We start from the raw sequence: 25,381 nt of genomic DNA, 5'->3' as shown, positions 1-25,381 counted from the left end.
CAAATGTTTGGAATGTCACTTGCACCCCCCTCTCCTTTCCCTGTAACAGTGGGTCAGGGTTGCACAAAAGGAGGGTGTGCCATGAGGCCCTGGTTCTTTGGACAGAGGTATGAAGGGCAACCACGTATTAAAGGACAAGGAGAGGGGTCAGAAAGAGACCTTTTTATTCTGGACAGTTCAAAAGGATCAGCTGAATCTTGTCGGGCGAGGCCTCGGAAGCAACAACTTTCTTTTTGTAGTCCTCACTTGGCTTTGTCCCTTTTCACTTGTACCTGTTCTATACCTTGTACTGGCAGCTTCATAGGGTCTGAGAATCCAAGTGATATGCCAGACTTGCCCACCAACGTTTCACAGATGTAAAATGGCACATACATGGCCAAGCAACATAAGACTGTGGTCAAGACAATGAAAAGTTATTCATAAGGACGAACACACAAATTGAGAGAGGCTACAGTGATTTGCTTTTGCCTGAGCCTGTTAAGCAGGGCACAGTTCTGCCCCCTCCTGTTACTTTTGCCCTGTGCACTCTGAGATATGATTCTAAAGTTCCTGTTCCATTACTTGGCTGTGGCCAAATCTTGCAAACATGCAAATTATTCTCTAGGCTAGCGTTTCTCAATCTGGGAGACACGAGGGGGGTGCCAGAGGGGTCACCAAAGACCATCAGGAAACACAGTATTTTCTGTTGGTCAAGGGGATTCTGTGTGGGAAGTTTGGCCCAATTCTATTGTTGGTGAGGTTCAGAATTTTCTTTGATTGTAGGTGAACTATCAAGGTCAAACCCTTCCAGTAGTTTCTGTTGGTCATGGGAGTTCTGTGTGCCAAGTTTGGCCCAATTCCATTGTTGGTGGGGTTCAGAATGTGTTTGATTGTAGGTGAACTATAAATCCCAGCAACTACAACTCCCAAAAGTCAAGGTCTATTTTCCCCAAACTCCACCAGTGTTCACATTTGGGCATATTGACTATTCGTGCCAAGCTTGGTCCTGATCCATCACTATTTAAGTCCACAGTGATCGCTGGATTTGGTGAACTACAACTCCAAAAATCAAGGTCAATGTCCACCAAACCCTTCCGATATTTTCTGTTGGTCATGAGAATTCTGTGTGCCAAGTTTGGCCCAATTCAATCGTTGGTGGAGTTCAGAATGCTCTTTGATTGTAGGTGAACTATAAATCACAGCAACTACAACTCCCAAATGACAAAATCAATCCCTCCCAACCCCACCAGTATTCAAATTTGGGCGTATCGGGTATTTGTGCCAAATTTGGTCCAGTGAATGAAAATGCATCCTGCATATCAGACATTTACATTGTGATTCATAACAGTAGCAACATTACAGTTGCAAAGTAACAATAAAAATAATTTTATGGTTGGGGGTCACCACAACATGAGGAACTGTATTAAGGGGTTGCGGCATTAGGAAGGTTGACAACCACTGCTGTGGGCGTTACTGTAAAACAACCATGTGCATCCATGCCTGGGAAAGGGAGGGTTTGTGTTTTCAAAATGAATGAAACACAGCAAAAACAGTTCCCAGAGAAAACATATTCATCAGAAGAGACTTCTATGTCTTGGTTTTTAAAAATGCTTTATTAAAATGAGAATCCCATCAATCAACACATTGTTCAGCCCTCCGAAACAAACATTAGAGCTCCTTATAACAGGAGCAAAGAGCAAAATGCTGAAAATAGTAAAACTCAGTCACACGTGGGGCACTTGAATCAGATACTCTTCCCAACAACTACTCAAGAAAACACTTCTGGTTACCTGTATTGTCGAAGGCTTTCATGGCCAGAATCACTGGGTTGTTGTAGGTTTTTCCGGGCTATATGGCCATGTTCTAGAGGCATTTTCTCCTGACGTTTTGCCTGCATCTATGGCAAGCATCCTCAGAGGTAGTTTTGCCTGCATCTATGGCAAGCAACCTCTGAGGATGCTTGCCATAGATGCAGGCAAAACGTAAGGAGAAAATGCCTCTAGAACATGGCCATATAGCCCGGAAAAACCTACAACAACCCACTTCTGGTTACCGTTTGTGCAATCTTGTCTTACAACAAGTCTTCTGACCCTGAAGAGTATAGTTTAGGCCACCAACGCTGATCAGAACAGGTGTGTTAGTCAGAATGGAAGGAGTTGGGTACCAGTGTGGATCCTTTTGCTAACTCTGGCCAATGGCCTGTCTCAAGTCTCTGGCCTAACTTGATATCCCAGCTCTGTGGTTTAGCCAGGGAAGCAAAGGAGTGACCGTAGTATCCCTTTGTGGCCAAGTGGCAGCCAAAGGCATGCACCCAACTACATCTTGGAACAGTAACTTCCCCCATCTGAGGCAAGAAGATGCAAAATAGAGAAGGGAAGGAGGATGGCAGCTCTCTTCCTTTCTCTCTGTCTGCCTCTCCTCTGCGTTCAGAAATCCTCAGGTGTCTCTCTTGCTTCCTGCTGCAGCAATGGCAGGTGCCATCCCATGTCCTCTGAGCACTTCCTGCACAGACAGAACATCCTCTCTCAGCTCCCGGGAAGTAAAGCTGATCCTGTCCACACTGGGCACTTCCCCTTCTTCTGCCGATTCCAAAATATGGAGTGCAAGGGCGGCTGTGGCCAGCAGCGCTGAGACAGCGATGTGTACTTTTGGGCAAGCCAGGGATTTCAGGAGCAAGGAAGTGTCACGATCTGAAACATGAGAGATAGTTGAGGGTTTCTATGATAACACTATGTAAAAAAAAATGAAAAATAAATCTGTTCCTGGTTTGAAAGTGTTATTTCCTGTTTCGTTGTACGGTACTTAGTTTGAAAGTATCTTCCCTAAACTTTGTCCTTGTGGCTGCCACAAAAGATGTGATGAGATATTCATTGAAAAACTATAGCAAAATGTGCTGCAGGATGTCCCTCCCACACAAAGTTTTCGAAGCTTACTAAACTTCTCCCATGTTTTTATGGTAGAACATATTAGGAAATGGCATTTGCTAATTGTGTGACATAGTGTAATCTCATCCACAAAAGTCAAATTCGTAAACATGGAGGGCTGACTGTCTACACTTTTAAGGTTCATTTTTGCATCTGGAAGGAACAGAAGCCTTTTTTTTTTTTTTTTTTAAGAAGTGGAGTGTTGATCTCTGGGCTGCTGAATTTCATGACTGAGCCTAAGTAAATGTAAAGGTTTTTCCCTGACATTAAGTCCATTCATGTTTGACTCTGGGGGTTGGTGCTCATTTCCATTTCTAAGCCGAAGAGCAGGCATTGTCCTCCAAGGTCATGTGCCCGGCATGACTGCATGGAGCACAGTCCAAATGAGAGTATTATTTATTATATTTATTTCTATCTCAGTTTAGATCAGATCCTTGGGCTCTTTTCTCAGGCCCTTCTCTCTCTCACCATCCTATCCTTCCTTCCTTCCTTCCTTCCTTCCTTCCTTCCTTCCTTCCTTCCTTCCTTCCTTCTCTCTTTCCTTCCTCCTTCCCTCTCCTTCTTTCCATCCTTCTCTTCCACCCTTTCTTTCTTCTATTTTTCCTTCCTCCTCCCTTCACATCCTCTTTTATTGTTCCTTCGTTCTTCCCCTTTGTCTTTTCTTCCTCTTTCCTTTCTTCTTCCCTCCTTCCCTTACTTCCCTCCGTTTCTCCCTCCCCCTTCCTTCCCTTTCACCCTTCCTTCCTTTCTTCTTTCCTTCCCCCTCCTTCCCTCTCTCCCTCTCTCCCTCCTTCCTTCCTTCCTTCCTTCCTTCCTTCCTTCCTTCCTTCCTTCCTTCCTTCCTTCCCTTTTGTCTTTCCTTCTCTCTTTCCTCCCTCCTTCCATGCTCTTTTCTACCCTTCCTTCCAGCCTTCTCTCCCTCCTTCCCTCCTCTTTTTCCTTCCTCCTTTCCACCTGGAAGATGTTTAGCTGGGAGAAGAGACGGTTGAGGGGGAACATGAGAAACATGTTTCAAGATTTCAAAGGGTGTCCCATTGAGGAGGAGAAGGTGGAAAACTGCCTTTCTGCTGCTCTAGGGAGCACAAGGGAGCAATGGGTTCAAATGGCAGGAAAAGAGATTCAACTGAAAAAATTAGGAAGAACTTCCAGGGAGTAAGAGCTGTTGGAGAGTGGCATAGGCTGCCTGGGAGTGTGGTGGAGTCTCCTTCTATTGAAGCTTTTCTGCAGATGCTGTCTACTGGGAGTGCTTTGACTGTGTCTTCTTGCATGGCAGGGGATTAGACTAGATGGCCCTTGGGGGTCTCTTCCAGCTCTTGGATTCTAGATCAGGAGTAGGCAATACAGGGTCTAATGCATACAATTTTTCTCTCCCATCCACCTTCTCATCCTGACCAAGGCCAACCCTTTTGAGATCCAAAAGTTTTCTGTCTTTCTTTCACTTTCTGCCTCTGAAAGAGAAGAGGGAGGAAAGGGCAGGAAGGGGACTTGGGGAGAACCCCCTCCCTCCCGGCCCACACCCCTCCCCCCCCCCAGCTTGCCATGCAGCCCCTAAGTTAGAAAGTTTGCCCAGGCCTGGTTTAGATGCTTGAATAATAAATTGGACTGTGGAATCAAAGATGTCTCAAAGTCTCGATTTTGGTTAAGGCTCAGCCCTTCACCTTAGAATGCCCCGGCTATCTTTAGACCTACCTTGGTGCCACCAAAGCTTGCAGCGCTGGAGGTCCGAAAAGATCTCGGGTCCGGTGACTTTGAGCCAGTTGGACATTGCCATCTGAAGCTCTGGAGAGCTGGATGCCCGGCTGTGGAGCTGGAGGAGGAAGGGCAGCAGCATCTGGGAGAAGACCCCTGGCTCGGCGTAAACGTTTGGCTCATCCTCTTTGTAGAGACTAACAACCCTGTGTATGGCGAGAGAGATGGACAGACACACAGGGATTGAAAAGCCACCAAGCCCTTGGTCTACACCAGCTTTCTCCATCCAAAAGACTACAACTCCAAGACAACCAGCTTTTGAATAAGGCCAATCTCTGGTCCAGAAGGCCACTGGCAAACAAAGAGGACATTTCTGCAAAAGAGGCAGGGTTTTGGAAGAAAGAAATAGTCAAAATCCAGAACCAGCAAGGCATAGTAAGCAGTTCAAAGCCCACCTCCTAGGGTTGTCAGGAAAGATGACCTTCTAGGTTGGTGCTGATAGCCAGCAAGAACCACAGAGATCCCCTTGAGCTCCTGGGATAGAAATGTCATGAATTCAGATTATTTAAAATATAGGTAAAATTATTAATTCTTAAGGTGAGAAAACTCCATAAATCAAACAAAGGAAAGAAATTATTTTTTCCAAATAACAATTCAGTTTACCTAGCTCCCTAAGTCATGCTTCATAGAGATTCATGGCTTCCAGACTTTGGACCATTTTGGTGGTCCTTCTCTGGACCCCTTCCACCCTGTCCCATCTCCTTGAATTGCTTTGCCCAGAACCAGGCAGAGCGTTGTTAATCCAGGTGAGGTCTGACCAAAGCAGGATAGCAGGGGGCCATGACTCCCCTCAAACGTGACACTAGACTCCTACTGATGCAGCCCAATGGCTTTTTAAGCTGCTGCATCACATTGATGGCCCATGTTCAACTTGTCGTCTGTTCAGACGCCTAGATCCCTTTCAAAATGGATGGTTTCTAAACCAGGTGTTATCCATCCTAGATCAGTGCCTTTCATTTTTATGCGTTAAGTGTAGCACTGTATATTTCTCCCTGTTGAAGTTCACTCGGTTAGTTTTGGCCCTGTTCTCTATAGTCTGAAGGTTGTTCTGGATTCTGGTTAAAGTCAATGTCAATTCAGTTCACAGCTCCTGGTTCTCAACTCCCAGAAATCCTAACAGCTGGTAAACTGGCTGGAATTTCTGGGAGTAGTCGGCCAAAACACCTGGGGACCCACAGGTTCAGAACCACTGAGCTAGATGAGCTAATTCAAGTCTTTCTGTTCCTTACCCCTTGGACTCAAGCTCAGTTAAGGCCCTACTGAGAGGAGCTGTGTGCAGATGACGAACCAACATTGCAAAAGTTTCCGGGTCGCTCCCAAACTTTTCCAGCGAGAGTTGCAGCAGGCCAAGCAAGGCTTTGTTCGCCTGCAGCAAAACACAACTGTTTTGAGGTGGCGCTGCAAGGAGGCTAGCAAAGATGGCGGCTTCGTGCCTCACGGCGTGGTCCTCATCTTGGAGGAGGGTCAAGCCAGCATCGATTATACTGGGAACAAAAAAATCACGTTAGGAAAACTTCCAAAAACATGAGCATATTAAGTGAAATCAGTATGAAATAATAATAATAATAATAAATCAGTGTGAAAGTATATACAGTTCGCCTTTGCAGATTTGACTTGTTGTGGATTTAATTATTTATGGATTTGATGAAAAAACTCTCTCTAGGAATGTCTAAGTCCGCCAGTGTGATGCTATGGTAAACTTCCATGGGACATTAAGCATAGAGCCAAACTTGAGGACCTAGACATTCCTAGAGAGGATACCGTTCTTGGAATCACTAGGTCCTCCAGTACAATTCAGGCTGAGTTGGCCAAACTGCTAGCGTCACTCTTGCCATTACATACATACCGTAGAGCCATGCTGCGAAGAGCTGAACTAGAGGATTGTTGGGCTCTCCAAATCAGATCCCCGCCTGCTATTTTCAGCGATTTGGCTGCTGCTATTCTGAGTGCTTCCAATGCAACAGCTTTGCTGCACTTTTCAATGACTGCGCCCCATCGTTCCCATATGGAATGATCCTCGGTACTGTCAGGAGAGAGAGAGAGAAGTTAATAATAAGATTGACCACCAATGTCATAGCCTGTTCATACTCTTACGACCAGAAAATCCCATCTTCCTTGAACCATAAGGAGAGGCGGGTAAGAAATAATATTTGTTGTTGTTGTTGTTATGATTATTGTCTCCAAGGTTTCATCATTATATAGCAAATAAAAAAGCACTAGCTAAACATAAAAAGAGGTATAACCAAACTTGGGAAAACACGACCTGCTTGTTTAATAATAATAATAATAATAATAATCTTTATTTGTATTCCACCTTCTCTCCCCAAGGGGACTCAGGGAGGATTGCAACAAAAGATGGCAAACATTCAATGCCAGATCCAAGGCATAAATAGAAACATAAAGCAATCAGTTAATTTACATCTAACATAATATTCATTAAACATAAATTATATAAACAAGATTTAACATTCATTTGAAATCATTATTAAAATGTAATACAGCCAATGGAGCCAGCGAGATCAACAGTCAACTAAGCCAAAACCAACTGAGTCGGAGTATGGTGACAAATTTGGAACAGGACTATTGAATGAATGTAGACTTCTTGTCATCCTCCTCTCCAAATGCCACTGTACAGAAATAAGTTTTTAATTGTTTTTTGAAGGAGAAGAGGGAGGGGGCCGTTTTTATTTCTTTAGCGAGGGAGTTCCAGAGGTGGGGGGCGATCATGAGGAAGGCCCCTCTCTCATTCCCACCCGTCGCGCTTGAGATGGGGGTGGTGTCAGAAATATTAAAAATTAAGTAGGTATTTTTAATTACAAAAATGTGAATCAAGCACTTAAAGGGTTAAGTGAATGCAATGATTCAGCAAAACTGCAGTTCAATATAAGTAGGAGTGATTGTTGCTAGAAACGCCTCAGTCTGAGAGAGCTCTCAGTGTGAGAAGACACCTCTCTGTGTGAGAGAACACCTCAGTGGGAGGAAAGGCCTCAGTGGTAGTAGGCCTCACTGTGGGATAATAGGCCTTAGTGTTATTAGGCCTTAGTTTGAGGTAGGCCTCGTTATGAGAAGGCCTCATGTTTGAAGCTCCAGTGTGAAGGCTGAACTTTATTTGTGTCATGGAAACCTTGTTCTTGTAAATAGTGCAACCATTTACATTACCATGACCGCATTTCTGTTTACGAAGCCACGCGATCTCTTCGATCACCTGGAGAGGCCCTGTTCTCACTCCCGCCCCCTTCACAGGCTCAACTGGTGGGGATGAGGGAGAGGGCCTTCTCTATGGTGGCCCCCCGACTTTGGAACTCACTCCCCAAGGATATCAGACAAGTCTCCACGTTGGCAGCTTTTAGGAGGAGCTTGAAAATGTGGCTGTTCCAGTGTGCCTTCCCTGAATAAAGGAAACAATGCCCTGATCTGACCAATTTTCTGAATGCGTTCTCTGAAGCACTTTATCTATCCATTGGATTGATCTCCCTACATTACCCTCTAAAACTCCCATTTAGACATATCCTACTTCTGTTCACACCCAGTGTTTTAATTTTTTTTAATCTACTACATCTGGCCCTGCCCACAGTGTTTTTAAATCTCTTTTGTGTTACTGCTTATATGTTTTATAACCATGTAGGAATGGAGGGTTAAGTTCATGTGTCCAGGTCTCTTGCAGCCAGATAATGTCAAATTTCTGAATAGTTTCAATGAATTCATTATCTGCCACTTTATTTTCCCAGCCAGCCAGATTCCAGGAGATTATATCCAACCCCATTTGCTTTTTATCCAGTCAACTGGAGTTTCTAGTGGATGATTGAAGAAGTTCAGTGTTAGTTCTTTTGTCTCCGATGAGGATCCCACTGTGGTGACCTCCCGAGCTTCTGGGAAAAAGGCCGGGGGCATATTCTTGTTTAGGACTGCCCAGATATGCTCCATCCACCATGTACCTATGATGTCCTGTGCTTCCGATCTTATGTTCTTGTTGTAGCTGGATATTGTTTGGATATGTAATGAAGGGCGGGGTGCTATGACGATGATTCCTCCCTCCCCTCCAGTTTCTATTTCTGGGTGGGCTTCCCCGCTTGTCCTGTAAGCAGGATGCTGGATGTTTGGGATGCCAAGGCCCGTTTTCATTCTGCGGCTGTTTTAGTTCGAATAGTATATCTTCACTGAGAGAGTGTAATAAGGACCAGAATTTGCACCTCCCCTCAGGATCCTGGAATGTTAGTTCTATGCTTCCTCTTTGCCCATTCTGTGTCAGGTGTTTACAGAATACACCATAATTTAAGTCCAATGTGTGCCCCAGGGATGATTGTAGCTCTGCTAGGTGTTCCTTTGCTGATATCTTTGTCCCATTTGGTTTCTTCACAATCCAGTTATGTGTAATCACTTGCCCTCCATTAGGGGGTCTCTTTCTATGTTGACTGTGGTTGGGGGCTGGGTTTTTTTTCCAGCCGATCGGGGAGCTTGTTATCTACTTCCCCACTACCTTCAGCCATTTCTCTGAGTCTCTTTTGGAGTGCTGAGAGAGTAGGGCATTCACTTCCTGGGACTGAAGCCTCTTTTGCAGCAGAGCTATTGGAGTTTTTTGATGAGGTATCGAGTGTAGTATTATTTTTGCTGTAGTATGTCCTTTGGTTGCAGGGAGGAGGGGGGGGGGTGTCTGAATGGCTCTCCAGGAACTCATCTATTACCTGGAATTTTGAGTCTGAGGGAGTGAGACTAAGCACTGAGGTCAAATTGGTGCTGTTGGGGCATAGCTCATTTTTTCCAAATAGGGGACAGTAGTAGAATGGTGCTTTGCCAAAACCACAACAACGATTGTAGGACAAGTTATAATACAAATGCTGCTTCAGCTTCCAGAAGCCATAGAAGCCTAAACAGGTCAGCTTGTTTTCTCATCCTTCTTGTTTTTTTCTTCGTTTATTTCTCTTCAGGTTGGTTAATGGAGTGTTGCTGGTTAAGTCCAAAACTCCCTCTGAGATAAGAGTGATTTGGCAGTTACTTATCAGTTTGTTGACAGTATTCGCTTATATGTTATTTATAATATTTGTATTGGGTTTACTTGCTTGCTTGCTTGTTGTTTTGCTGATGTATTTTTGTTGGGCTTGGCCTCATGTAAGCCACCCTGAGTCCCCTTGGGGAGATGGTGGCGGGGTATAAATAAAGTATTATTATTATTATTATTATTATTATTATTATTATTATTATTATATTGTTTTGCTATAAAGAATAGCCTCCTAAGGAAGACATAACATTGGTCTGTGTTTTTTTTTTTTTTATCACTTCGTGCTACTGGGGCGGGGTCACACTGCTGTTGATAAGTTACTCTGCTATACATTCACAGGGAGGGTCTTTTGTTAATAAGCCCACCTGCCCAGCAGGTGGGACCGAGAGTAGGGCCTCTTCCGATGACTGCAGTGTCTGAGCTGGTACATAAGAGGAGATGTGGTTGGACAAATAGCCTGGACCTGAGCTGTTTAGGGCTTTAAAGGTAATGACCAGCCCTTTGTATCTAGCCCGGAAGCAGACTGGCAGCCAGTGGAGCTGCTGCGACATGGGAGTGATTTTCTACCTGTACGGCACTCCTATTACCGACTTGGATGCTGATCTTTGTACTAACTGAAGCTTCCAAACTGTCTTCAAAGGCAGCCCCACGTAGAGAGCACTGCAGTAGTCCAAAAAGAATGTTGCTAAGGCATGAACTATCATGGCCAAGTCTGGTGTCTCAAGGTACAGATGCAGCTGGCATACAAGTTTTAACTGTGCAAAGGTGCTCTTGGCCACCGCCGACAGAGTTAGCGATGAATCCAGATCACCTCCAAGCTGCGAACCTGCGTCTTCAGTGGGAGTGTGACCCTGTCCAACACAGGCTGTAGCCCTATACCCTGTTCTGCGTTACAACTGACCACAAGCACCTCTGTCTTGTCTGAATTTAGTTACATCTTGTTTGCCCTCATCCAGTGCATTACTGGTGACAGGCACTGCTTTAGGACTAGGACAGCATCCTTGGTATTGGATGGAAAAGAGTAATGGAGTTGGGTGTCATCTGTGTAAATTTGGCACCGAACTCCAAAACTCCGGATGATCACTCCCAGTGGTTTCATGTAAATGTTAAACAGCATTTTACAGAATTGAGCCCTGAGGGACCCCACAGGCCACTGGTCAGAGAGTTGAACAGGAGTCCCCCAGCTCCACTATTTGAGTTTGGCCTTCCAGGAAGGACCAGAGCCATTGTAAAACAGTGCCCCCAAGCCCTATCCCAGAGAGCCATCCCAGAAGGATACCATGGTATTTTAGGTGGTCAGATCTTTTTCTCATGCAAACTACACAAATGCCATGGCATACATATTTGTTGTTCGTTCATTCAGTCACTTCCAACTCTTCATGACTTCATGGACCAACCCACACCAGAGCTCCCTGTCACCACCCCCAGCTCCTTCAAGGTCAAGCCAGTCACTTCAAGGATGCCATCCATCCATCCATCTTGTCCTTGATCGGCCCCTCTTCCTTTTTCCTTCCATTTTCCCCAGCATCATTCTCTTCTCCAAGCTTTCCTGTCTTCTCATTATGTGGCCAAAGAACTTCATCTTTGCCTCAAATATCCTTCTCTCCACTGAGCATACATATATTTAACTTAATAATCTCCTTACCTCAGTGTCAAGAGAAAAGCAAGGACACACAGTGCCTGTCCCAGAAGTTCTGGGCTGAGATGGTCACTTTCCACCATGGATAACAGGATCTCCATGCACTCTTTGTACCCAGCACTCAGTGGCGGAAAAGGATGATTTTGAAACAGGGGCTCCCCGTGGAGATGCACAAAAGCCTCCAGGTACAGTTTCAGAAGCACACAGTTGGTCTCGCCTTTCAGCACCTCTTCGAGATTCTCCTAATTGACAGGAGAGAAAGAGGTTTCGAGTCAGAAGAAAGCACCATACAGGTCATGTTAAAAGAGACACCAGGGAAAGAGAAAGAGAAAGAGAGACTCAGAAGTGACAGAGAATGAGAAGGGTGTTTAGAGATCTCTCAGGTGGGCAGCTTTTGTAATGCATCTGGCTCTGCAATGGACAAAGTGAAGGTGCTCCCCAGAAAGAAAAAAAACCAGTTTGCCTATTGGATCCCATTGGTTGTTTTAACCAATAGCCCGCTCTTGCTTGCTTTTGTGTTGAGCTGATTTCTGTAGCGGGAGGGCCTTTTCTGTTCCATGCTCCCGAAAAAAATGAAAGACACGAAATGAAGGAAACGGGATAAACAAATTCTGCGCACAACTCTAATATATACACTCCACTTTTCTCATTTCCAACAGACCTCTGAACAAGCCTCTTCAGATGCCTGCCACAGATGAAGGTGAAACATCAGGAAAGAATGCTACTGGAACATGACCAGACAGTCCAAAAAAACACACAGCAACCCTGTGATTCCGGCCATGAAAGTCTTCGACAACACAAAGCTGTATCTGTTTGTACACTGATATCCAGAACACTCTGTTTAAATGTTTATTTTGTTCCATATAATGTCGCATCATTTCAAAAGGTTCTTCAGACGTTTTAGACCTCAGCTCCCAGAATTATTATTAATAATAATCTATATAAATTAAAATGTAATGTTTGTTTGTGGGATTAACATAACTCAAAAACCACTGGATGAATGACATGAAATTTGGACACAAACACCTATCAGGCCAACAAGTGACCATCACTCATAAAAACACTGAAAAACACAGCAGAAGGCACTTAAAAAGCCTAAAAAGCAAAAAGATGCTACAGTGCATGCACAAAAAGAAGTCCCCCTGGCAAACAAAACACACAATAGCATATCCACACTCTCTTCCCAGCATCCCCTAGACCAGGCCCTTTAGGGGAGGAGGAGGATCCAAATGCACTGCTTCCAAGCTGCAAGCCTTCTTCTCCTTTGGTTTCTTTGAGAGCATCCCAATCCCTGCATATTTCCAATTTCCTATTCCTGGACTGCAACTCCCAGCAATCCTCCAGATAAATAAGATAGATAGATTAGACAGAGGTAGGAAGGTAGATTGATCAGGAGGATTGCTGGGAGTTGCAGTTCAAGAATAGGTAGAGAGGGAAGAAAGGGGAGAAAGAGAAAAAGGAAAGAAAAGAGGGGAGGAAGGGAAGAGGAAGAGAAGGAAGGAAGGAAGGAAGGAAGGAGAGAGAGAGAAAAAGGAGAGAAAGCGGGAGGTAAGATTGGCCACAGCAATGCATGGCAGGTACAGCTAGTAGTAGTAGTAGTAGTAATAATAACAGTAGTAATAATAATCATGATAATAACAACTTTATTTTTATCCCGCCCTATCTCCCTGGAAGAGGGGGGAGGGGGTTCCTGACCATTGGTTAAATCAGTTAGAACTTTGGGCAGTTGAAGTCCAAAACAGCCGGAGGAGAACAGTTTGAGAACCAGGGGGAGGGCTGTCCTCATGTGACCCTCAGGGTTGGCCTCATGTGAGCGATAGCTCTGTTTTCCTCTCCTGTGAGTTGGATGCCGATGCCAGGACTCACCAGTAGTGTTAGCTGCAGGCCTTTGCCGAGCTCCAGTCCTGTTCTTTCCTCCTGTTCATTCACCCACATCAAGATGGCTACTTGCACGTCAACATTCCCCCTTCGAAGGAACCAGCAAAGTTTGCTGACTCTTTTGGGACATCCCAGCCTGGCTGCCTCCTGGCAAAGGAAGTGGGCACCGGCTTGGTAGAAGGTAGTCAAACCCACCTGGGACAGAAAAACAAAAGAAGCTATGATCTCACAGAGATGTTGCAAGGAAGAGAAAAGGGAACTGAGCTGTAAGCTCCATGGAGGGAGATAATGAGACACATAAATGCCTTCTTCCTCAAAATGTGCAATGCAAACTGATGCAGATCCCTCACTGAGGTAAGTCTATTTCCCTAGGGTATTTTGACAATAGGGCAAATCCATACTTTCTAATGGCTGGTTTACTTACTATCTACCTCCGAACTCAAGAACGGAAAACGGTATGTTGGTGGACAGGAAAAGAGATTTAAAGATGGGCTTAAAGCCAACCTCAAAAACTGTGGCATAGACACCGAGAACTGGGAAGCCCTGGCCCTTAAGCACTCTCACTGGAGGTCAGCTGTGACCAGCAGTGCTGCAGAATTCAAAGAAGCACGAATGGAGGGCAAAAGAGAGAAATGTGCCAAGAGGAAGGCACGTCAAGCCAACCGTCACCAGGACCGCCTTCTGTCTGGAAACTGATGTCCTCACTGTGGGAGAACATGCGGATCAAGAATAGGGCTCCACAACCACAATCGGACCCACCGCCAAGACACCACATCTGGAAGACAATCATCCTTGAGCTATGAGGGATCACGTAAGTAAGTAAGTAAGTAAGTAAGTACTATCTACCCTTTGGAGAAGCCTTAAAGTACTTTGTCCCTCTCCTAGCTTCACTTTCGGTTAGTGGTTTGTGTGGAATGCATTTCATCTGTCCATTCTGTCCCATCAATGATTGAGATCCACAAAACCGTAGGCTAAATCACGTCACCTTAAAGGTACTGCTAGATCCTCCCCAAAAGACTTTATCACACGAGACTAATAGAGCGCAATTATGGCAGGATAAAAAGCCCTTTTGGTTACGTGTTATTGCCCAGCATTGTGACTTCCCTGAATCGCATTGCACTTGGATGCGAAGTGGAAAAACCTGCCAGTGAATCCAATACCTCTGTTGTTCGGCCACTTCTCCCTGCATGTAACTTTCCTTCTGCTGCAGTCCTGATATTGCAAAGCAGAGGAAGTTCTTGCAGAAATGTCGCAATTGTGCAATTGCCACAAAACAGACCCAAAAACCTATCATACACTGGTAGAACGAACACAAGTAGGGAGAGCAACTATATATGGAAGACTGATTGCGGGAATTTGCATCCCCTAAATGTCATCTTAGTGCAGAAACTGTCTTCATAGACCTGTCAGCAGCTTATGATACTGTAAATTATTGCCTCCTTGTGAGAAAAATGTATAATATCACAACTGTATAATATCACAAAGGATTACAGAGATACTCACAGAAACACTTCAGCAAGCGAGAGTCCAAAAGTGGCAGGCGAAAACCCAGAATCTCAATCAGTGGCTGAGACCGGATGAGAAACTCCCTCTTAGGCACACAGAAGACTGGGCGACTTGGAAGGGGCTGAACTGACTGTGCTCTGGCACTATGAGATGCAAAGCTAACTTTAAGAAATGGGCTACAAAGTGGAGTCCATGACATGCGAGTGTGGAGAAGAGCAAACCACAGACCACCAATTACAATGCAACCTGAGCCCTGCCACATGCACAATGGAGGATCTTCTTACAGCGAGACCAGAGGCACTTCAAGAGGCCAGCTTTTGGTCAAAGGACATTTACTATAATGCCAGGTTTTTAACTCTGTTTGTGGTTTTTCTATACATTATAACTGTGTTCTCAATTCACTTCTGACACGACAAACAAATAAATCTTAGTGCGATACAGTAAGGTGCGAAAGGCATTGTTGTAATAATGGTATGTTTCCATTTGGTGTGATACAGTCTTAAAACCCCTTTCCTTTTTGGTAGTTGGCAATCAGAGGTACCTGAACTGGAGAGTTGCTGCCTTTTTCTTGGAATTGACAGTCAGCTAATTCAGAACTCACAATCTTCCAAACCTGTTGGGCAAAACTTTGGGAACAGCTTCCCATCAGTAGGGAAATGACTTGGAGATAGACTGTGCGGACCAAGTGACATCGCTGCAGCCTGGTGAGAAGCCAGAGATGGTCTTCCATCTGACAAGTGATGGTGAGTAAGGCATCAGAAGAGAGACTAAAAGGAATTTAAAAAACACAGCCCGTTAAACCGCTAACTGCAGGAAAACTTGCTGACCAGAAAGGTGACAGTTTGAAGCCGTGGGTTGAGGTGAGCTCCTGCTGTTAGCCCTAGCTTCTGCCAACCTAGCAGTTCGAAAACTTGCAATGTGAGTAGATCAATCGGTACCGCCTTGACGGGAAGGTAAAAAGCACCCATGCTGCCAGGCTGGCAACAGGACCAGGAGGGTCTATGGACAGACAACAGGTTCCTTGGCATGGAAAATGGAACAAGAGCACTCCCCCACCATGGCCAGAATTGAGCACTGCCTCCAGACACCGGAGTTGGAAAGTGAAACCTTTGCTTTATTTGTGTATTTGTGTCATTGTTCACTGTATAAAAGGCATTGAATGTTTGCCTATAGATGTGTATGCTGTGATCTGCTCTGAGTCCCCTTGGGGAGATAAGAGCAGGATATAAATAAAGTGTATTATTATTATTATTTCTGCAAAAGGTTAGCCTTCAACCCTTTCATCAGAAAGGAAAGACAACAACTTTTAATTCTGTACCCATTTCTTGGCCCGGCCATAGTTTTTACTGTGTTATGGTTTAATGTTTTGTTGTTATTGCTTATGCTTTGATTTTGCTTGAATTGTCTGTTATGCTGTTGTTGTGTTGAGACCTTGGCCTTTGTAAGCAGCATCGAGTCCCTTGGGAGATGCTAACGGGTTACAAATAAAGTTTAATAATAATAATAATAATAATAATAATGACAATTCCTTGTATCCTCCAGGAGAGCCTGTTTTCCTCTAAAATCAAATACATCCCACCTGTGTCCTGTTTTAAATGAACTGCTGACAATGTTTTAATGTTGCGGTGTGGATGTAAATGATAGCGTTCCTAGGAAAGCCCCTTACCAGTTCACCCGCAGAGCCCGCGTTAGCAACGCCAGGATTTGCAGCAGACATCCGTGCAGTGCATTATGAGACAGCATATCCTCAGGTTGTGGCAAATGGGAGGTCAGTTGCAAGAGGACCTTTCCATAGTTACTCCGAGGGACTAGAGGCAGCAAGGCCCGGGCCGCCATTTTCCGCACAGCGTAAATGGGGTTTCCTGAAAGCTGGATCAGAGACTCCAGGAAGCAAATGGAATCGCTGGGAAACAAAACAAGTAAGAACTTGAATGCTGAAGAATACAAAGATGGGCAGCTTTTCCTGCAATAATAGCTGACAATACTTGCAGCAAAGAGCCCAGTTCCATCCTTGCAACCCAGGACTTCATTTTGTTTAGAAACAGGTCTAAATAGTGTTTAGGACCAGTATGGGACTAACGTACTGGGGCGTAATGTGCCCAATCTTAAGGAATTGGTTTCCCACAGAAACACAACCTTTCTTGGATAGGAACGACATGAAATGTGTGTATAAGGAATTGTATGAGAACAAAAGGCTTCTCAAAACATGCTGCGTTGAATATTCCTGGGACAGTGACCCCCAATCAGCAGCACCAATGCTTCCTTGCCTACCTGTTTGGCACGTCTGCACTCGGCTGCAGTTTGGCCAGGAAGGTAAGGATGGCATAGAGTGAGGGGTACAAGCACAGTTTCCCTCTCTGAGTCCCTCCGGTTACAGCTGAGGTCAATTCTTCAAGCAGAATGCCCCTCAGCTGAGGATAGGAGCTGAAAAGGGCTTCGGAGCTCAGCCCTTCTTGGCTAGCGCTGTCTTCCCGCATTCGCTTTTGGCCCAGAAGACGAACCGTCAAGGCGCCTGAGGGGAAGAGACAAATTCTGTTAGAAATGGACGAGACAAGAGAAGAAGAAAAAACATTAGTCTGTTGCTACCTGGACTCTAGCCCACAGATTCATTGGCCCTGATCAATATACCATGAGAAGGAAAGGTTATGAAAGCACTCACCAAAGAGCTGGATGGCTGCATTTCTCATGGCCCAGCTGGGGGAGCCGAGGGCCTGGAGCAGCAGTGTCAACATGGGGGCAATGTATTTGTGGAGAGCTGTTCCAAGCCCCGAACCACGGACCAGCGTCTGCAAGACATGCACCGCTGAGACCTACATGGGGGAAACCAGAAGGGATGACCCAAGCATTTTGGAGCTGGTGTTGATTTTTTGGAGGCCTTTGCCTCGGTTCTGAATTACACTGAGAACATGATCACCAACTGGTTTGGCACAGTGTGAAATAGGTAGCAAATAGTGAAGAACAGGAAGGATGTTTGCCTTTACTTTCCAGACTGAATGCATCCTACCAGATGTTCAGATGTGTCAGCCTCTGGTACCAGACCTGATCATTGTAAAATGGGATTGAATGCCAAGTAATAATAAATAATAATAAAACTTTATTTATACCCCACCACCATCTCCCCAAGGGGACTCGGAGCGGCTTACATGAAGCCAAGCCCAACAACACATCAGTAAAAACAACAAGCAATACGCAAATAAAACAATACAATTAATATAACTCAACATATAGACAATAACATGCAAGGGTTTAAAAACCTATGGCCGGGCCAGATGTAATAGTTTAAATTTTTAAAATAAACGCTGGGCATGAACAGAGGTGGTAGGATGTATCTAGTAGGAGGGTTTTAAAAGAAATGTAGGGAGAACAACACAACGGATAGTTAAAGTGCTTCTGAGGACATTTTGCAGGGAATTATTTCCTTTATTCAGGGAAGGCACACTGGAACAGCCACATTTTCAGGCTCCTCCTAAAGACTGCCAATGTGGGGGCTTGCGTGATATCCTTCGGAAGTGAGTTCCAGAGTCGGGGGGCCACCAAAGAGAAGGCCCTCTCCCTCGTCACCACCAATTGCACCTGCGAAAGGGGCGAGAGCAAGAGCAGGGCCTCCCCAGATGATCAAAGAGATTGCGTGAGTTCGTACACCGAAATGCTGTCATGCAGGTAGGCGGGTCTCAAACCGTTCAGGGCTTTGTAGGTAAGAACCTGCACCTTGAATTGGGACCGGAAGATGAACGGCAGCCAATGGAGCTCCTTAAGCAGGGAGTTGACTACTCCCTGTAAGTCGCTCCAGTTAGTAACCTGGCTGCCTCCCGCTGGACCAACTGAAATTTCCGTCTTCAAGGGCAGCCCCACGTAGAGTGCTGGAGAACCACTGGTGGTTTTCAACCCAAGGATTGGCCATACTGGGTTGGGTCGAAGTTGGGAAAGAGAGAGGGAATTACTTCACTTTGGGACTGGGAAGAAACTCCAAATCTGCCCCCCTCCCCCAACACCTGTGCCTTTTTGAGGGTGAAAAGTCTGGATAACACTTCAGGCATTCCAGTCCATGAATTCAAATGCAATTCTGATTCTGATCTATAAGTTCAGGTGATCTAAAAAAACATCTTTATGACCTTTATGAGCTTTTTCTCACCCCCCCCCCCCCCAATTCCAAGGAAAATGGAGGGACTAAAAATGTCAGATTGTGCCCAAAGCCTCCACAGGTTTTTATTTGTCATTCTGGGCAGTTTTAGGTTTGTTCTCGGCCTGAGGAGCGCCTCCTTGCAAAACTGGAAGTGACTGGCTCTTAATAACCTTTTTAAGGATCTGGGAGTGTCATGAAATATATGATATATATGCACCAGGACTGTGGAGCAGCGGGCTGGGAGTCAGCTGTATTAAGATAAGATCACTACTGACCAAAAGGTCATGAGTTCAAAGCCAGCCCTGGTCGGAGTGAGTTTCTGACCATTGTGTAGCTTGCTGTCGACCTTTGCAGCCCAAAAGACAGTTGCATCTGTCAAGTAGGAAATTTAGGTACTGCTTATGCGGTGAGGCTAAATTAACTAATTTATGATGCCATAAAATCTCCAGCAAGCAAGCAAATGAGGAAGTACTCAATTGGTGTCACAAATGGACAGTGAAGCGACAGCTCCCCTGGTAGCCAGAATACCTGCAAGTCTATATATGTTGTGTGTCTATGGCACTTAATGTTTGCCATGTGTATGTACATTGTAATCCGCCCTGAGTTCCTTGTGGGGTGAGAAGGGCGGAATATAAATACTGTAAATAATAAACAAATAAAATAAATATATGATTTGGAATGGAATTGTATGAAAGGTGAATGAATGAGACTCAATAATTTTAGAGACACCATTCTAAACTATTGAGGCCTGGAAAACAACTACACTCAGGAACTGTAATTAGAAGTTGCTGAACTGCTGACATTGATAAGCGCTGTAACAATGATTAACTGTTGAACTTTTGGGGAAAAACGTGTTCACATAGTCAGAGACAACAGCTCTTTAAGTTAAGGAAATGTTTACAAGGTTCTTTATGTCAAGAAGGAAGTCAACACAAGGCTTGCGTTTACCAACACCAAAGTCAACATCTGCCAGGAAACTGAGATGAAGCCTGGATGTTTCAGGTTGGAAAAACATCTGTCATTCGTTTACAACTTTGTAACAACATCAGCAGAAATATTCTTATAAAAAACTCAATCTAATAATTCTCAAGTGTGACAGACAGCAGTGCTGCTCACCCACCATGCTCTATGGAGAGAGATGGTGTGCTTTGAAGAGTGTCAGATCTGCAATGGGAAAGCAAGATTCTGGACACTTGCCTCCTTTTCTCAAGGATAGAGAAAAGAGTGCAATTTTGGAGGCATTGTTCCTAGGGAATGAGGATGCATTTTGGCATTTTAGGAGTTTTGGAAGTGTTGGAAAAGTGGTAGATTTGCAAGGAAGCAGTCTGGCCTAAGAGATGTTCTCCTCCAGGAGACAGCAGGAGAATGGTGATTGATGCATGAGAATGAATGTGTATGGGCAATGTGAATGCTGAGTAAAATGTAATTCCCCTTTGTTTGTTTGTTAGCCAATGTAACTGAAGGTTGTTTGTGGATTCAATGTAGTTTCATGCTGGCCACATGACCATGGAGGTGTCTACAGACAACGCTGGCTCTTCGGCTTAGAAATGGAGATGAACACCAATCCCCAGAGTTGGACATGACTAGACTTAATGTATGGCTGTATGTCGAAATGTTGTTCTGTAAAAGTTCTGATACCCTTTCTCTTTCTGGAAAATTGCAATAAAAAGAACCTATTCCCCTTGGTGGCTCAGCGGGTTAAACTGTTGAGCTGCTGAACTTGGTGAATGAAAGGTTGGTGGTTCGAATCCAGGAAGTGGGGTTTGCTCCCGCTGTGAAGCCCAGCTTCTGCCAACCTAGCAGTTCAAAAACATGCAAATGTGAGTAGATCAATAGGTACCACTTCTGCGGGAAGGTAATGGTGCTGCATGCAGTCATGCTGCCCACATGACCATGGAGGTGTCTACAGACAATGCTGGCTCTTCGGCTTAGAAATGGAGATGAACACCAATCCCCAGAGTTGGACATGACTAGACTTAATGTCAGGGGAAACCTTTACTTTAAAGTTATAGAAATGTTATTCATAACAGGAGTGCAGGAGCCTGAAATGGTGGGAGTGGGACCCATCTCCACTTTTACAGTGGCACAGGTCTCAATGGTTTTTGTTGCAAGGGGTCAAGGTGGTGACCAGTTTGAGAATGAATTTCTGGACAGGTTCTTCTGGCTTCCTTACCTGAGGCAGGTCCACTGTCTGGTCCCAGTTGCAGGGAAGAGGCTCACTGGCCAAGGCCAACAATGTCTTCACACAACTCGCCAAAAGAGGCCGCGACTTGGTGGGGTCTTCTCCAGCTACGATGCAGAGGAAGAGCATTGGGAAACCAGCTGCCCTGCGAGTAATGGACCTGCTTCTGGGGCTCCTTAACAACACCAAGCCCTAGGGAAAGAGAAACAAATGGAAGGAGCGAGCCTGTTGTCTCTCCAGATATCACAGACCTGCAAGAAAGCCTGCTGGCACAGTTGTTGGCCAGGGTTTCTGGCAGTTGAGGTTCAAACAACCATTTCGGGAAACCCAAAGCTCTGAGGGAAGCCAAGGGAGCCCAGAGATAGTGTTAGCTTGAGATGGAAATGACTTCAAGGCATGCAACAAGGTCAAGCTTCACTGCTAAGCATTGACTTGGGAAGTGGTAATGGCACAGTCCCATGTTTGTTTGTTTTTTATTTATTTACTGTATTTATATATTGACTTTGTCACCCCTGGGGGGACTCAAGGCGGTTTACAACATACTAATGGCAAAAATTCAATGGCAACACACAGTACACAAAGAACACATAATAACTAATTACTACATATAACTATGAATGTAAAATCAATTAAAACCATTAAATGTTATCATTTATTATTTATTTACGACATTTATATGCCACCCTTCTCACCCCGAAGGGGACTCAGAGCGGCTTACAAGGTATATATACATACAATAATATATTATATTATTAGCATGGTACAATATCAGTTTTAAATATTGCTACATTGAACTATATCAATTATATTGTAATATTATTAGTAATATTACATGTAACATAAACATATAATTATAATATCATATTATTATTATTATTATTATTATTAGTAGTAGTAGTAGTAGTAGCAGTATTATTATATTGCATTACATTAATGGATAAGACATAAGACATACATAAAATTTAAACATTCATACAAAGCATAAAATCATACTAGTATAAACATTAAAATCCCATGATCCAGAAATCATATACTGTAGCCATTCCGAATTCTCATTGCACATGTTCCTTAATTATTCTTTGTGCATATGCAAAAACACCTCTAGTACCTGGGTTTGCATTGTCTCTGGGATAGCTTGCAGTTCTTGGTCCGGATGCCTGAGCAAAGCAGTGCAGAATTTAGTGAATCCCATGCTGCAGCCCTCCACTGCGCCCTGGAATGAGAAAGAGTGGAGCATTTCTTTCCTATGTAGCCATCCAATGTCATTCTCAATGTTCAAGAAGGAATTAAAAGAATGTGTGGGCAGAGACACAAAAGCAGATGTTGCCTATTTTAATGTTATGTTTAAAAAAAAGCTTGGTCTTACCCAGTGACGGCACTTCAGCAAGGTATCCTGGAAGATCTCGGCAGCCAGATGGACCACCTGAAGTGGCAGGAGTTGCCCGCAGTCTCCAGGTGGCGCTAGTGGCAAAACCTTCTCAATGAGGCCTCCCAAGAGCAGCCCAATTTCCTTGGTAGTTAAAAATAAAGGCATCAGATTGGGAGTAAAAAAAAATCTAACAAATATCAAAGCTGTTGCTTCTCCTTCCCTGGTAGAGCTAGATCCAATGCCTCCAATTCCCCAAAAGCAGTGGTTCTCAACCCGTGGGTCCCCAGGTGTTTTGGCCTACAACTTCCAGAAATCCCAGCCAGTTTACCAGCTGTTAGGATTTCTGGGAGTTGAATGCCAAAACATCTGGGAACCCACAGGTTGAGAGCCACTGCCCAAAAGCATCATAAGACCTCACTCTGAACAAATCTCTCCAAGAAAACACCAGGATAGAGTCACCATAAGTTGGAAATGGCATGAAGATACGCAATAAACAATACAGGAAGAATGGGCAGTGCCAGGGGTGGGTTGGAACTAGGCTGTGGCACAACTAGTTAGGAGCCAGCTGCATTAAATCACTACTGTCCGAGAGTAGTGATTTAATTTAGGTACCACTTTATGCAGGGAGGCTAATTTAACTAATTTACGACGCCAAAAAACCTTCCAGCAGCGTGCAGAAGGATGAGGAAGTACTCCATCAAAGGACTCGGTGTCACAAGTGGACGGTGAAGCGGCAGCTCACCCTGTGGCCAGAATCGAGCAAACCCTCATGAAGCCAGAAAAAGGTGGAATGTTAAATTGCCTCTGTGTCTGTCTATATATGTTGTATGTCTAAATAGCATTGAATGTTTGGCATGTATATGTGCATTGTAATCTGCCCTGAGTCCCCTGTGGGGTGAGAAGGGTGGAATATTAAATACTGTAAATAAATAAATAAACAAATAACCTACAGAACAAGAAGCCAGGGTCTCCTGGCATCTCCCCAACTATGCCCCATTCTAGCCTTGCTCACTTTCACGGAGACCCAGCAACAGGTGAGGATGAGACTGTGTTCCTCGGAAAGCAGGACCGAATCTTCCTCCAGTGCCTCTGGCGATCCCCACTCCTTCCCAAGTTGGATGAGGGACCCGATTGCATTGCCCATGTCTGCAAAGGAAGGTGCTGAGGCTGCAAGGAGACCATGGGAGACTTAGTGAGCTGTAAGCGAAGGAGAATTCCTTGGAAAACCAATAATAATAATAATCATCATCATCATCTTTATTTCTACCCCGCCACCATCTCCCTGATGGGGACTCGGAGCGGCTTACATGGGGTCAAGCCCGGACAACATAATACAGCAATAAAATCAAAGCATATACAACAAACAACAACAACATTATCAAAATAACATTTTAAAAAATCATAAAATAAACATTCCAATAAGCACAATCACGGTAGTGATAATAATGGACGGGCCACATATTCAGGATAAAAACAGTTAACAAACTATGATGAGATAAAATAGGAGCAGGACGTTTATATGGAACTCATAAAACACAAAGAGTTGTGAGGCTAAACATCCTATTTGGAAGGCACCGATCGCTTCTCCCGCATCTGTAACTACAACCAGACATTTTAGTGGGCCAGGGGTGGGGACAGTGTGATGTGTGGCCCCTGAACCCCTCAAGACAAAACTATCTAAATTAAAAGAGGTATCTTTCTGTGTGCTTTGAGTGCAATTTTTGCTCTGAAGCCATACAGAAAGTGTTGGAAATAGCAACTTTCTTCAAGCCTCTACTAGTTAATTATTATGTATATAATTCAGATTGCTTACTCCTCGCAACCGCTGAGGATGTCTGCCATAGATTCAGGCGAAATGTCAGGAGAGCGTGCTTCTAGAACATGGCCATACAGCCCGAAAAACCTACAACAACCCAGTGATTCTGGCCGTGAAAGCCTTCGACAGCTTACTATATTGTATATATGTGTATTGGTATGAAGTTTTTCTTTAACTCTTTGTTGTGGGAGGGGCTGCAGACCATGTGATCAGATCTGGGCTTGGTTAGGGCTCAGACTTCATTTTAGGAACAGTTTTGCTTTAGACTTCAGTAGGAACAGTATGCTTAGAGACCCTATTGGACTTTCAGACTAGACTGAGACTCTATTAGATTCTCGGAACAGAGAGATGCTTTAGATTATGGGCTGTTGATTCTAAGAAAGATGCCCTGTGTTACCTACACAGAGAAACGTCAAATCTACTTGTAACAGGATTGATATGCAAAGTACCTGTATGCTAAATACATGAAGTTTGTGAGTAAACCAACTATGTTGCTTTTAAAGAAGTCTGGTTATTTTTGTCTCTTGAGAGTGTGATTTAAACCAAGATGTTCTAAGGGAGAGTAGATGTTTATGGGCAACTAAAAAGAACACTTTTGAAACTCTGCAGTATATATATATGTGTGTGTGTGTTTTGTGCATTGGCATATTTTGTCCCTAACAGTTCAAAGCCATACCTAAGTACATCAGTTTAACAGCTGAGAAACCTAACTGCCTTGCATGAATGCCATTTTCCCAAAAGGTTATGGCATCATTTTTCAAAATGTTGTGACTAATAACAAGGTCATGCCTTTCCAAAGATCATAAAATCTCCAAAAGGTTATGGAGATTTCCATTTTCCAAAATAAAGCAACCCAAGTGTACGAGAGTGCATCAAAATAACCCTACCTTGCCTTATTACTCCAGGATTCCATATGCCCCCCCCCTCCAAATACCCCTGTTTTGCTCTGTAGTCCCAAATTGCAATAGGAAGTGATACAAAGTCACACCTGATTGGTCTGTGCTTGATGACGGCTTCCCTTGTAACATGCCCAGGAGAAAGCTGTTGATGTCCTTGGCGGTATTCACCAAGTCACTGAGGAACGCTTGCCAACGTGGTGCCAGCTGCAACGTCAGCATAGAGTCCAGCACTTCTGGGACCTCGAGTAGACATCGCCGTAGAGCCAAAACCACACCTACGGGGGACCCAACACTCCGGCTACCAAGTGGTGAACTTCCACA

At 44.4% G+C, this 25,381-nt stretch overlaps 1 protein-coding gene across 6 annotated transcripts in view; it reads right to left on the bottom strand.

Annotated features, from left to right (window-relative positions):
- Positions 1-1,573: 1,573 nt before the first annotated feature.
- Positions 1,574-25,381, bottom strand: part of LOC132781627 (tRNA (32-2'-O)-methyltransferase regulator THADA-like) — a 39,776-nt gene continuing 15,968 nt past the window's right edge. For 3 of the 6 annotated variants that reach the window (XM_060785935.2, XM_060785936.2, XM_060785937.2), the window contains 15 exons: positions 25,150-25,335; positions 23,358-23,512; positions 22,343-22,486; positions 22,085-22,189; positions 20,968-21,168; positions 17,331-17,481; positions 16,943-17,183; positions 16,338-16,574; positions 15,213-15,438; positions 13,154-13,360; positions 11,294-11,529; positions 6,499-6,675; positions 5,882-6,136; positions 4,593-4,798; positions 1,574-2,669 (listed from right to left, as the gene is read on the bottom strand). In XM_060785935.2, coding sequence (XP_060641918.2) covers positions 2,416-2,669; positions 4,593-4,798; positions 5,882-6,136; positions 6,499-6,675; positions 11,294-11,529; positions 13,154-13,360; positions 15,213-15,438; positions 16,338-16,574; positions 16,943-17,183; positions 17,331-17,481; positions 20,968-21,168; positions 22,085-22,189; positions 22,343-22,486; positions 23,358-23,512; positions 25,150-25,335 — 2,981 coding nt within the window. In that variant the 3' untranslated portion in view covers positions 1,574-2,415. Of the gene's footprint in view, positions 2,670-4,592; positions 4,966-5,881; positions 6,137-6,498; positions 6,676-11,293; positions 11,530-13,153; positions 13,361-15,212; positions 15,439-16,337; positions 16,575-16,942; positions 17,184-17,330; positions 17,482-20,967; positions 21,169-22,084; positions 22,190-22,342; positions 22,487-23,357; positions 23,513-25,149; positions 25,336-25,381 lie in introns of those variants that run through there. The other 3 variants (XM_067473152.1, XM_067473151.1, XM_067473153.1) reach the window with 3 other exon arrangements.

Source organism: Anolis sagrei, chromosome X, assembly GCF_037176765.1.
Source record: "Anolis sagrei isolate rAnoSag1 chromosome X, rAnoSag1.mat, whole genome shotgun sequence".
Lineage (NCBI taxonomy): Eukaryota > Metazoa > Chordata > Lepidosauria > Squamata > Dactyloidae > Anolis > Anolis sagrei.
Note: the sequence above shows the minus strand (reverse complement) of the source record. Positions and strands in the feature narration are given on the sequence as shown.